The sequence below is a fragment of the Sceloporus undulatus genome, chromosome 9 (assembly GCF_019175285.1).
Source record: "Sceloporus undulatus isolate JIND9_A2432 ecotype Alabama chromosome 9, SceUnd_v1.1, whole genome shotgun sequence".
Taxonomy (NCBI): Eukaryota; Metazoa; Chordata; class Lepidosauria; order Squamata; family Phrynosomatidae; genus Sceloporus; species Sceloporus undulatus.
This window is the reverse complement of record NC_056530.1, coordinates 16,444,343-16,454,643: the sequence shown is the minus strand read 5'-3', so window position 1 is coordinate 16,454,643 and position 10,301 is coordinate 16,444,343. Positions and strand designations below refer to the sequence as shown.

The 10,301-nt window shown below is 46.3% G+C and overlaps 1 protein-coding gene across 3 annotated transcripts in view; it reads left to right on the top strand.

The window, feature by feature from the left end:
- Positions 1–365: 365 nt before the first annotated feature.
- KIRREL2 (kirre like nephrin family adhesion molecule 2) overlaps positions 366–10,301 on the top strand; it is a 57,906-nt gene continuing 47,970 nt past the window's right edge. For all 3 annotated transcript variants that reach the window (XM_042438864.1, XM_042438865.1, XM_042438863.1), the window contains exon 1: positions 366–736. In XM_042438864.1, the coding sequence (XP_042294798.1) occupies positions 679–736 (58 nt within the window). In that variant the 5' untranslated portion in view covers positions 366–678. The remainder of the gene's footprint in view (positions 737–10,301) is intronic.

Sequence of the window (10,301 nt, the reverse complement as noted above, 5' to 3'; positions counted from 1 at the left end):
CTTGGAGGTCTTTAAACAGAGGCTGGATGGCCATCTGTCATTGGGGATGCTTTGATTGAGAGTTCCTGCATGGCAGAATGGGGTTGGACTGGATGGCCTTTGAGGCTGGATGACCATTTGCTGGAGGGGCCTTGTGAGTTCCTGCATGGACTGGATGGCCCTGGGGGGGGTGTCTCCTCCAACTCTTTATGATGCTATGATTCAGAAGAAGACGAAGAGGGCTCGCTCTCGCTTTTTTCTTAATGAGTGCAGCCTGCGGAGCAGCCAATCAGGAGCGAGGTGGGCGTGGCCTCGGCGCTGCCCTGCTGCTGAATGAGCCGGAGCTCCTGGGAGGAGGACGAAAGAGGCAGAGAGTGGAAGGAAGGAGGGAAGGAAAGAAGGAGGGAAAGAAGGAAAGAAAGAAGGAGCCGCGGAACGGAGGGCAAACCAGGCAGGGCAGGACCCCGAACCATCATACTAACAATAACAATAATAGTTTTAGACAGGCCACTTCTCCCTTCCTTCTGCCAATTGCCAAGGTCAGGATCCTCCAGCCTCTGCTTGCCAAGGTCAGGATCCACCTTTGGCGTCTCTGGCTCCAGATCGAGCAACAGCAACGACTCCGAGAGAGATAACCCGAGACGAACCCGGGACAAAGAGGGAGGGTCGTGTGGAAGCAAGGCGAGAAAGGAGGGAGGGATGAGGACGCCGCCTCTGCTCACCTGGACCTTTTCCTTGGCTTATTTAGCCGGCACAGGTAAGGATCTTGGTTGGGGATGGAGAAATAACCCGGTTTGGTCCCGCTTTAACTTGTTGTCTGACTCACTGCTATGGAATTCTGGGAGTTGGAGTTTGTTGTGGGGCCCTCGGGCCCCACAACAAACTCCAGCTCCCAGAATTCCATAGCCTTGATCCAGAAAAGAATCAAAGCGAGAGGCGGCTCAGTTTCGCGTCCTTCATCGAACTCAAAGGTCGTGGGGCGTAATGGATGGAGCAGAAAAGGATCGGACCCTGGATCCTTCCATCGGGGAAGGGAGGAAGGGTCTGATGCGGAGGAAGAGTCGGGGGTCTCCTTGGAGGAGCTGCCTGGCTTTGACCTTGAAGGGAAAACTCCCTCTCCGTAGAGTCAGCCCAAGGAAAAGGAGGCTCTGCAGACTTTTCTTTTAGGGGGGATCCCTCCCTCGGCTATAGATCCCCCCTTCCTCCCCAATTGCAGTTTGATCTCCGAGGAAGGAGGCTCCAAACCTGCCCTCTCTTCCCCTCCCTCCGACTGCCCCGTCCGCTTGGTCTCGTTGGTTGGCATTTCGGATCTGAATCGGTCGTTTTGGGGTCCTTGGGTTGGAGGGGTTTTAATGTGGCAAGCCGCCTCGATCCAAATTGGAGAGGCGGGGTATTAATGATGATGATGAAGATGATGATGATGCTTTGTGGATGGGGAGGCGAGAGGAAAGGAACCCCCGGACCTGGCTCTGGGGGGGGGAGGTTAAAGGACCCCTCTTTCTCCCCTCTTTTTGGAGGATCGGGCTTAGGACTAGGCATGGGACTGACTCTTCCTTGGGGTTTAACTTTGAGCCGCCCCCCTTTTGTTCTCCCCCCCGACCCAGGACTCTGTAGGAAGCGGGATCAAAGTGCATTGTTTCTCTGCGGTGAAAGATGCCCCCAGAGGCTGACTCTTAATCTTTCTCCCCCCCCCCACCCAAAAAAAACCCCCATGGGGCCAAAGCCCCCCCCCGACCTTGGGGCGCCCCCTCCAAAGGTCAGGATGTCCCCCAAGAGGCTGTTTGGGGAAAGCCTGGGCTCCTCCCCCTTGATTGGCTGCAACCGCACTGGAGAACTACCCCGGTTTGGCCCCGCTTTAAGTCTTTTCTGGCTCAAGGCGATGGAATTCTGAGAGTTGGAGTTTGTTGTGGGCTCTGGGCTCTGGGCCCCACAACATGCTCCTAACTCCCAGAATTCCATAGCCTTGGGCCAGAGTCTGCTCTGGGCCCCACAACATACTCCCACAGTTCCATAGCCTTGAGCCAGAAAAGAGTTAAAGCGGGGCCAAATCGGGTTAAGATGCATCCAGGGTGTGTGATAGTGGGGGACTGAAAGGCACTCTGCACATGCTCAGAGTTAGACTTCCTGTACCTGGCTCCCAGCATTGCAGGAGGCCCAAATCCTGGCCCGATCGTATGCATTCATGTGATGAATTCTTTCGCATTCACACTGCTTTCTCTTTTGGATGGATGCTGTTTTTATCTCGGTGCATGATGAGTTAGTGCATAATTTTGTGCATCTTCGCAGTGGCCCCACATTCTTCTTTTGGGATGGTGAGGCATTCCTCCATGTGTGAAAAGGTCCTAAGTGTTGGGGCAAGTCCCTCAAGCGGCTGCCTCTCTGGCCAAAGAGCCAGATCCGAAGCCCCATTTCCCTGCTAGTCTTCCACAGGCAGCAGAATCCATTGGGAAACTTCTCTTGCTGCACAAGGCCCTTTGGAAAGCCATAGCATAGCAGAGAATGGCTCATCCTGGTAGGGTTGGTGCCCAGCATAACCCAATGGACCATGGACTGTGGGGGTCAGACCTCTCTGCCTGTCTCCTGAGGCCATACATACTAAAACAAATTACAGTACTTGTCCATAAGGAAACCATACTTGCCCCTAGAGAATCACTGGAGAATGCTTGCCCATAGGGAAACATAAGGCAAGCATTCAATGTGTCCCTATGGGCACTTGTTCTGCAATGTTTCTCTATGGGCAAGTATTCTCCAGTGATCCCCTATAGGCAAGTATGACTTCCCTATCGGCAAGTACTGTCATTTGTTTTAGTATGTCCCTGTCTCATGCTCAGCATCCTTCGTGGCTTCTCTGCCCACTGCCGCTAGCATGGCAAGGCTGGCTCTAAACAGGGCGGCCCAGGGTCATCCTAAGGGTCACAGGGAGACGCATGCCACCTAGGCCAGTGAGAGGACAGTGAGAGGACGGGGTGGCCTTGTCCTATGCCCAAACCTCCTCTAGTCGATGGCATAAGGGGCACCAACGAAACCTCTCCCTGGCATGCAGTGCAGCTCTGAAAGGCAGAGGAGGAGTCGCATTTGGGGAGGAGAAAAGGTTGGCCTTGCTGCCCTGGCATCCCTGCGGAGGAGCTGGCTGGGCACCCTGGCTCATCTGCTGTCAGATGCCTTCAGTGGCAGCGATGGAAGCACAGAGAGTGGTGCCCCTGGGGTAGGTTTCAGGGCGCCAGGACGTGTGGGGAAGGGAGGTGTCGAGGGGATGGCTGAGTTCACACTTACACGCCTGGCTTGGTCCGGGCCCCCAGCTACAACTTCCCTTTGCAGTAACACTAATGATGGCTGAGTGGTTGTGGCGCTCTTGCCCTGGGGCGCCTGCTCCTTGCTGGCATTGAATCAACCTCTGTGCAAGGGATTGGGGAGGAAAGGGGGCCATGTCTAATAATGGTGTGTCTTGAGCCAGCAGCTAGAGGCAGCAGGCAGAGTATGGGAGAACAAGACGGTGAGGAAGGAGAGAGGGAGACTTGGAGGACAGAAATAGTATTCCAAATGTGCTGAGCTCGGCACTTTCGTGTATATCGCTGCGTGACCAACCAATGTGAACAACAGGTAGAAACCAGATCGCTGCTGCAGTATTGTGGCCTGGTTAAGAGTTCTGTATGATTTGGGAATGGATAAAAAGTCTTGATCAACCAAACTGGGTTTGGTCAAAAACAAAGCTGCTGCTCTCATTGCTCCTGTTTTCCAGGACAGGTGTGGTGCTTGCGTCTGTACCACGCAGAGGTTAAGAAAAATTATTTTGTATGCTGGGACAATTCTGGGAATTTTAGCTCCAAATAGCAATGTTTTCCAAGTTGAGTTCGAGTAACAAGAGATCGAGGAGGCAGCTGTGAAGTCAAAGTGCACACTGAATCTAGCACTATTGTTCAAGGGCATCTTCTAATCTTTCCAAACTAGGACCCAGCTTTAACTTGGATCTGCAAAACAGCAGTGGTAGCTGTATGAACTGCAAGAGAAACCTCCCAGTCCATTGGAGTGTAATACCTTTACAAGGCAAACAAAAAAGGTCCCAGAAATATGTGCAAGCTTTTGGGATCTCTTCCTCAGACAGGATTTTGGGACTCCCCCTCATTCCACCCCAGAACATCATATGGACAACCTGATTTTAACAATGCAAACTTATTTCATTCCAAGAAAATATGGTGTCATTACTAAATAAATTCATTTTACTGCAACTTCCCCTTACCTGATGCCCTTCAAATGTGTTGGTATGAAGTTCCCTGAGACAATATCGCTGAATCTGAAGGCAGGTTGATGAAATCTGCGCCAGTGAAACCTATCCATGATCTCACAGAATCATAGAGCTGGAAGAGACCACAAATGCCATCCAGTCCGACCCCGTGCTTCACAGGAATACATGCTCAAAGCACTCCGATAGAAGGCTGTCGAGCCTCTATTTAAAAGAAAGAGACTCTACCACATGCCAAGGCAGTATTCAAACAGCTCTTACCATCAGGAAGTTTTTCCTAATGTTGAGGTGAAATCTCTTTTCCTGGAGCTTGAATCCATTGCTCCAGTCTGGAGTAGCAGAAAACAAGCTAAGTGTGACAGCCCAAAGGGGGCTCAACAATGGCTCCTTTTCATCCTGGAGAGAAGTGACCAGTGGTGTCGCACAGGGCACTGTCCTGGGCCCAGTGCTGTTCAACATCTTTATCAATGACTTGGATGACAGAATTGGGGGCATACTTATCAAATTTGCAGTTGACACCAAATTAGGAGGAGTAGCTAATACTCCAGAGGACAGGATCAAAATTCAAAATGACCTGAATAGACTAGACAGCTGGGCCACAGCTAACAAAATGAAATTCAACACGGAGAAATGTAAGGTACTGCACTTAGGGCGGAAAAATGAAATGCACAGATATAGGATTATGGGGGACACCTGGCTGAATGAAACTACATGTGAAAGGGATCTGGGAGTCCAAGTACACCACAAGTTGAACATGAGTCAACAGTGCGATGCGGCAGCTAAAAAGGCCAATGCAATTTTAGGCTGCATCAATAAAAGCATAGTGTCTAGATCAAGAGAGGTAATAGTGCCACTTTATTCTACTTTGGTCAGGCCCCACCTGGAATATTGTGACCAGTTCTGGGCACCACAATTCAAATAGGACTTTGAGAAACTGTAGTGTGTCCAAAGGAGGGCAACTAAAACAGTGAAGGGTCTGGAAAGCATGCCCTATAAAGAACGACTTAGGGAGCTGGGGATATTTAGGCTGGAGAAGGGAAGGTTCAGAGGTGATATAGCCCTGTTTAAATATCTGAAGGGATGTCATATTGAGGAAGGAACAAGCTTGTTTTCTGCTGCTCCAGAGACTAGGACCCGGAGCAATGGATGAAAGCTACAGGAAAAGAGATTCCAGCTCAACATTAGGAGGAACTTCCTGACAGTAAGGGCTGTTCGACAGTGGAACAAACTCCCTCGGAGAGTAGTGGAGTCTCCTTCCTTAGAGGTCTTTAAGCAGAGGCTGGATGGCCATCTGTTGGGGATGCTTTGATTGAGAGTTCCTGCATGGCAGAATGGGGTCGGACCAGATGGCCCTTGTGGTCTCTTCCAACTCTTTGATTCTATGATTTAAACATGATCACCAGTCCTTCAATGTGTCACATTCTTCCAACTGTCTGTCTCCTGTATATAGGAACTGACCTTCTCCCCAGAGACATCTCCTGTGTGTTCCTCAACTAGGACAGTCTGCTCCACTCAATCCAAGAAAGCTTCATGCTCACTAATATTCTGCAGAGTGGACATATGGACCTCAAGTTCTTAAACCTTCTCTTCCAACAGGGTACCAACTTGCACTTGCATCATTGTGTTTTTCAGGCTCTTGAAACACATTGACTTGCACTATAACATACCTAGTCCTATTAATCCTTGCGTTTGGCAAACAACTCTGGCATGTGTTCTAAGACTGGAGCTGGCAGACATTATTTAATGATCTACTGTTAGATTACAGGGTGAATCTGTATAGATTGGCAAGTGTTCCTAATTCACATTTCAAAAAACAAAACACAAAACAGGAATACCTAAAGTTCTGGTTCCTCCTCCACAGGGCATTCCTCTGCATGTTTGTTGTTGTTATTGTTTTGTTGTAAACTGCTGTCAAGTTGACCTCGACTTACGGTGTCCTTATAAATGAGAGTATTATTGTCTTTTCTAGTGCATCATGGCTTCTCATGATATGGTCAAAATACAACAGCCTCAGTTGAGTCCTCTTGGCTTCTAGGGAGAGTTCAGGCTTGATTTGCTATAAGATATTTAGCTATCTTTTTAGCAGTTCACAGTATCAGCAAAACACTTCCCCGGTACAGTACCATATCACAAATGAGTTTGTATTTTGTTCCTATCAACTTTCTTCATTGTCCAGCTTTCACAGCCATCCATAAAAATGGGAAATGCAGTGGCATGGACCATCCTAATATAGTATTCAATTATATATCTTTGCACTTCAGCATCTTGTCTAATTCATTGCTGCATATGTTAAATTGTTGATGTTCTTTCAACCAACTTTCTTGCTTCCTTCCTCTAATCATATTGGAGACACAGACAGGGTGGTAAAATACAACCTTGCCTGACCCCCTTGCTAGTTGGAAACCATTCCATTTTTCTGTATTCTGTTCTAGTAGTATCCTGTTCTAAGTACAGGTTATGCCTCAGGTCAATTAAATGTTGTGGCACACTCGTTTTTTTAAGAGTGATCCATAGTTTTCATGATCTATTAAGAACCACTGACCTATAAAGCACAGACTGATTTTCCTTTGAATTCTTTAGTGTGTTCCATTATCCAAAGTATGTTAGCAATATGATTCCTAGTGCTTCTTCCTAGACATGAGTCATTTTTTCACTCCATATATGATGAAAGACTTTGTTGCAGAATTTTCCTTAGGGAGCTGGGGATGTTTAGCCTGGAGAAAAGAAGGTTAAGAGGTGATACGATAGCCCTGTTTAAATATTTGAAGGGATGTCATATTGAGGAGGGAGCAAGCTTGATTTCTGCTGCTCCAGAGACTAGGACCCGGAGCAATGGATGCAAGCTGCAGGAAAAGAGATTCCACCTCAACATTAGGAGGAACTTCCTGACAGTAAGGGCTGTTCGACAGAGGAACACACTCCCTCAGAGTGTAGTGGAGTCTCCCTCCTTGGAGGTCTTTAAGCAGAGGCTGGATGGCCATCTGTCTGGGATGCTTTGATTGTGATTTCCTGAATGGCAGACTGGGGTTGGACTGGATGGCCCTTGCGGTCTCTTCCAACTCTATGATTCTATGATTCTAGAACTAGATTAAATTCTGTCTCCACAGACTGAGGCAGCTCTACTGGTATGCCATCTGTTCCTGGTGATTTGTTTCTCTCAAGTGTTCAGTGCAGCTTCCACTTCATTTTCTAAAATTGAAGGATCATCTTCAGACAATACTACTTCAAATGAATCTATCTTCATTAATCTCTTTTATATTTCCATGTATTGTTTCCATTGTATTTATTTCTATTTGACCATGTAATGTGTTCTGCTGGTCGTAAAGCATACCCACTCTTGGTTTAAATTTCTTTATGATTTCTCAGATCCTGTGAAATAGGTCTCTTGTTCTTCCTTTTTCGTTCTCATCTTCTGTTTCTCTGCATTGATTCTTATAGTACAGTAGTTCTCTTTGTCCCTGTGCACAAATCTCTGAACAGTTTATTCAGGGGTTCTGACTCTATTTCTGTTGCCGTTTTCTTTTACTTCACATCTTAACTGTTTGAAGAAGTTCAGTTATCATCCATTGAAGTTTCTTTTTCTTTTTTGCTAATGTTTGACAATGTGTTTACTCATAATTAAATCCCATGCATAAGGCTTGCTCCTAAGATATATGAGGATGCAGTGTCAATTAAGTTGCTGAACTGAGATGGACTTTTGTGGGTTCCAAGTATTTGTGATTATGTGGAAGAGATTTTTGTAGCTGTGAGTTCTGTTCTGGCACTGAAAACAAATTCCTGAGTTGAGCTCAGAGGCATTCCTGCTTCTCAATTCTCAGAGTCTTTACCTCTGTGCCATGTTTTTAATATATGGCTCTGGCACATGGATTGATCGAACAAACAAAGTGGAAGGCTGAACCTCTGAAATCTCCTTGTTCCTGTTCTAATGTGTATACTCAGTTGATGTAGGGTGCTGACAAGGATTTGCTGTTGCTCCCGCTGTGACCTAGCATCCATTAACGGAAGAGTTTCCATTATGGACTACAGTTCCCAGAACCCACAACCATCATGGCCATGGGCTAAGCCTAGGAGGGGCCTGAGAGTTGTAGTCTAAAAAGTGAATTGTCCAAATTCTACCAACATCTGCCTTCCTTAACCTGGCACCCACCAGATGTATTGACCTACATCCTGGCTTTGGAGGGTGGTCATTGTATCCCAAAACATATAAATGGCTAAAATGGGACAGGGTGACCTACATTTGTGTTTCTCAAAACCGACCTTCCATTTGTTCCCAGAAGTCCCAACCATCATGACCAATGGTAAGGGGTTATGGAAGCTATAGTTGAAAATGTATGGCAGGCCAAAGGTTGAGATCCACTGATCTTGCACATACCTCCACACACTCCCCATCATTTGCTCTTTCAGACAGAAATAAGTTCTGGAGGATGAGCTGTCTTTTGCAGAAGCATGCCCCTCAGATGGGTTGCCCTTAATAAACCACTGTGGAACCCTTGAGTTCTTTGGAAGACGTTTCAAATACCTATATTCTGTATCAAGCTATTTTAGTAACATTGAATAAGACAACTCTTTTTCTCCCTTTCCAGCAAAGCTTTCAAATAGCGCACAATTCTTCACCAAGCCAAAGGTGTTCAGAGCTTGTAGAATGCATTGTGCCTCCCTGATCTGTCCTGGTTATTGTATTTTTTTTAAAGTATCTGGTATGAAGTAGACGTAATGAACCCCTCTATTGTCAGATATTCACAGCTTCTGCCCATCCAGCCTGAATTTCCTTCCTCTTTTGCTTCAGGGTTGTTCTTGGTGTTCCAGCAAGAAATAAAATAACATAACACAAAATCCAGCTGGCTCCAAGAATGATAGGGGAAAAAAGATGATTTTTCTCCTTCATCTTTAAAATAAAATAAATATAAAAATGCAGTCATCTCATTGAGAAGCTGTGTGACTGAAATTTGGCAGGAGCAGAAGCTGGCCTGGGGGATGTGCCTTCTGTTGTCTCTGTGGAAATCCACTCAAATTTGCAGTGATCTCAAGTTGGCAAAGTTGCAACGAGTGCATTTATCTGAATACTAATGCTGTGCCTCGCTTGTATTAAGTTATGCAAATGACTACCCCTTTTTTTGCCTATCACTGACACAGAGCTAGGGGAGAAAATGGTTGGTCTGCAACCTGGTAGGGGGAGGCGAGAGGGAAGGGAAGGGCTATTTTCTAAGGCCAGGAAAGAATTATAACTGATGCACTGATCAACTAAAAATAAGCCTTGCAGGAATTCAAGGTGATCTTTAGAATAGGAAACAATGTTGTGATGTGCTTCCCCTCCCTACAACCCCCGTCATTGCTTTGCTGGGAAAGTGGTTACGCTAAAGACTTTGGGAAGACATTGAATAATATGTTGTTGTTTTTTAATTTAAACTCTTGAGGTCCACCCGCAAGGGCCAGCTTTTTTGTGTGTTTTTTTAAAGGCCTGATACAGACAGTCACTTTGCAAGTATGCTGTTTCAATGATGCATGTGTCCTAAGAGTCCAGAAGCCACACCAAAGCCAAGCTCCAGTCATAAGGACTAGAGTGTAGCTTTGGTGCAGCTTCCAGACTCTTAGGTATTCATGCATCATTGAAACACCATACCTCCAAAGTGACCTGAAGCAGCTTTATTGTTAACTTAAAGACTAAAAAATGTATTATGACATAAGCTTTTGTGGACTAAATGGTCCAAAAAAGATCCCACTGCAACATGTGCAGTTATTTTTAAGGCACCACAAGTCTCGGCTGTTTCACTGCAACAGATTGACATGGCTACACCTTTGGAAACAGGTGAGCAATAGTCACTCAAGGCAGAGCACTACAGCTTGCCTGATGTTTTCTGAAATCCATCCAGCATGGCCACTGTTCATCTTGACTGGGAGATTCTTGGGGTTATAATCTTTGAAACTAACCTCTGTTTTCTTTTTAAAATATTTTTAATTTTCCCTGTAAACATGCACAGACATACACGCACACAACATGCACAAAAGGTGCACTAAAGCTGACTTTTCCATCTCTAAGGAGTTGATCACACAAAGGAAATTGGGAGCTTATCCTGTGAGTATT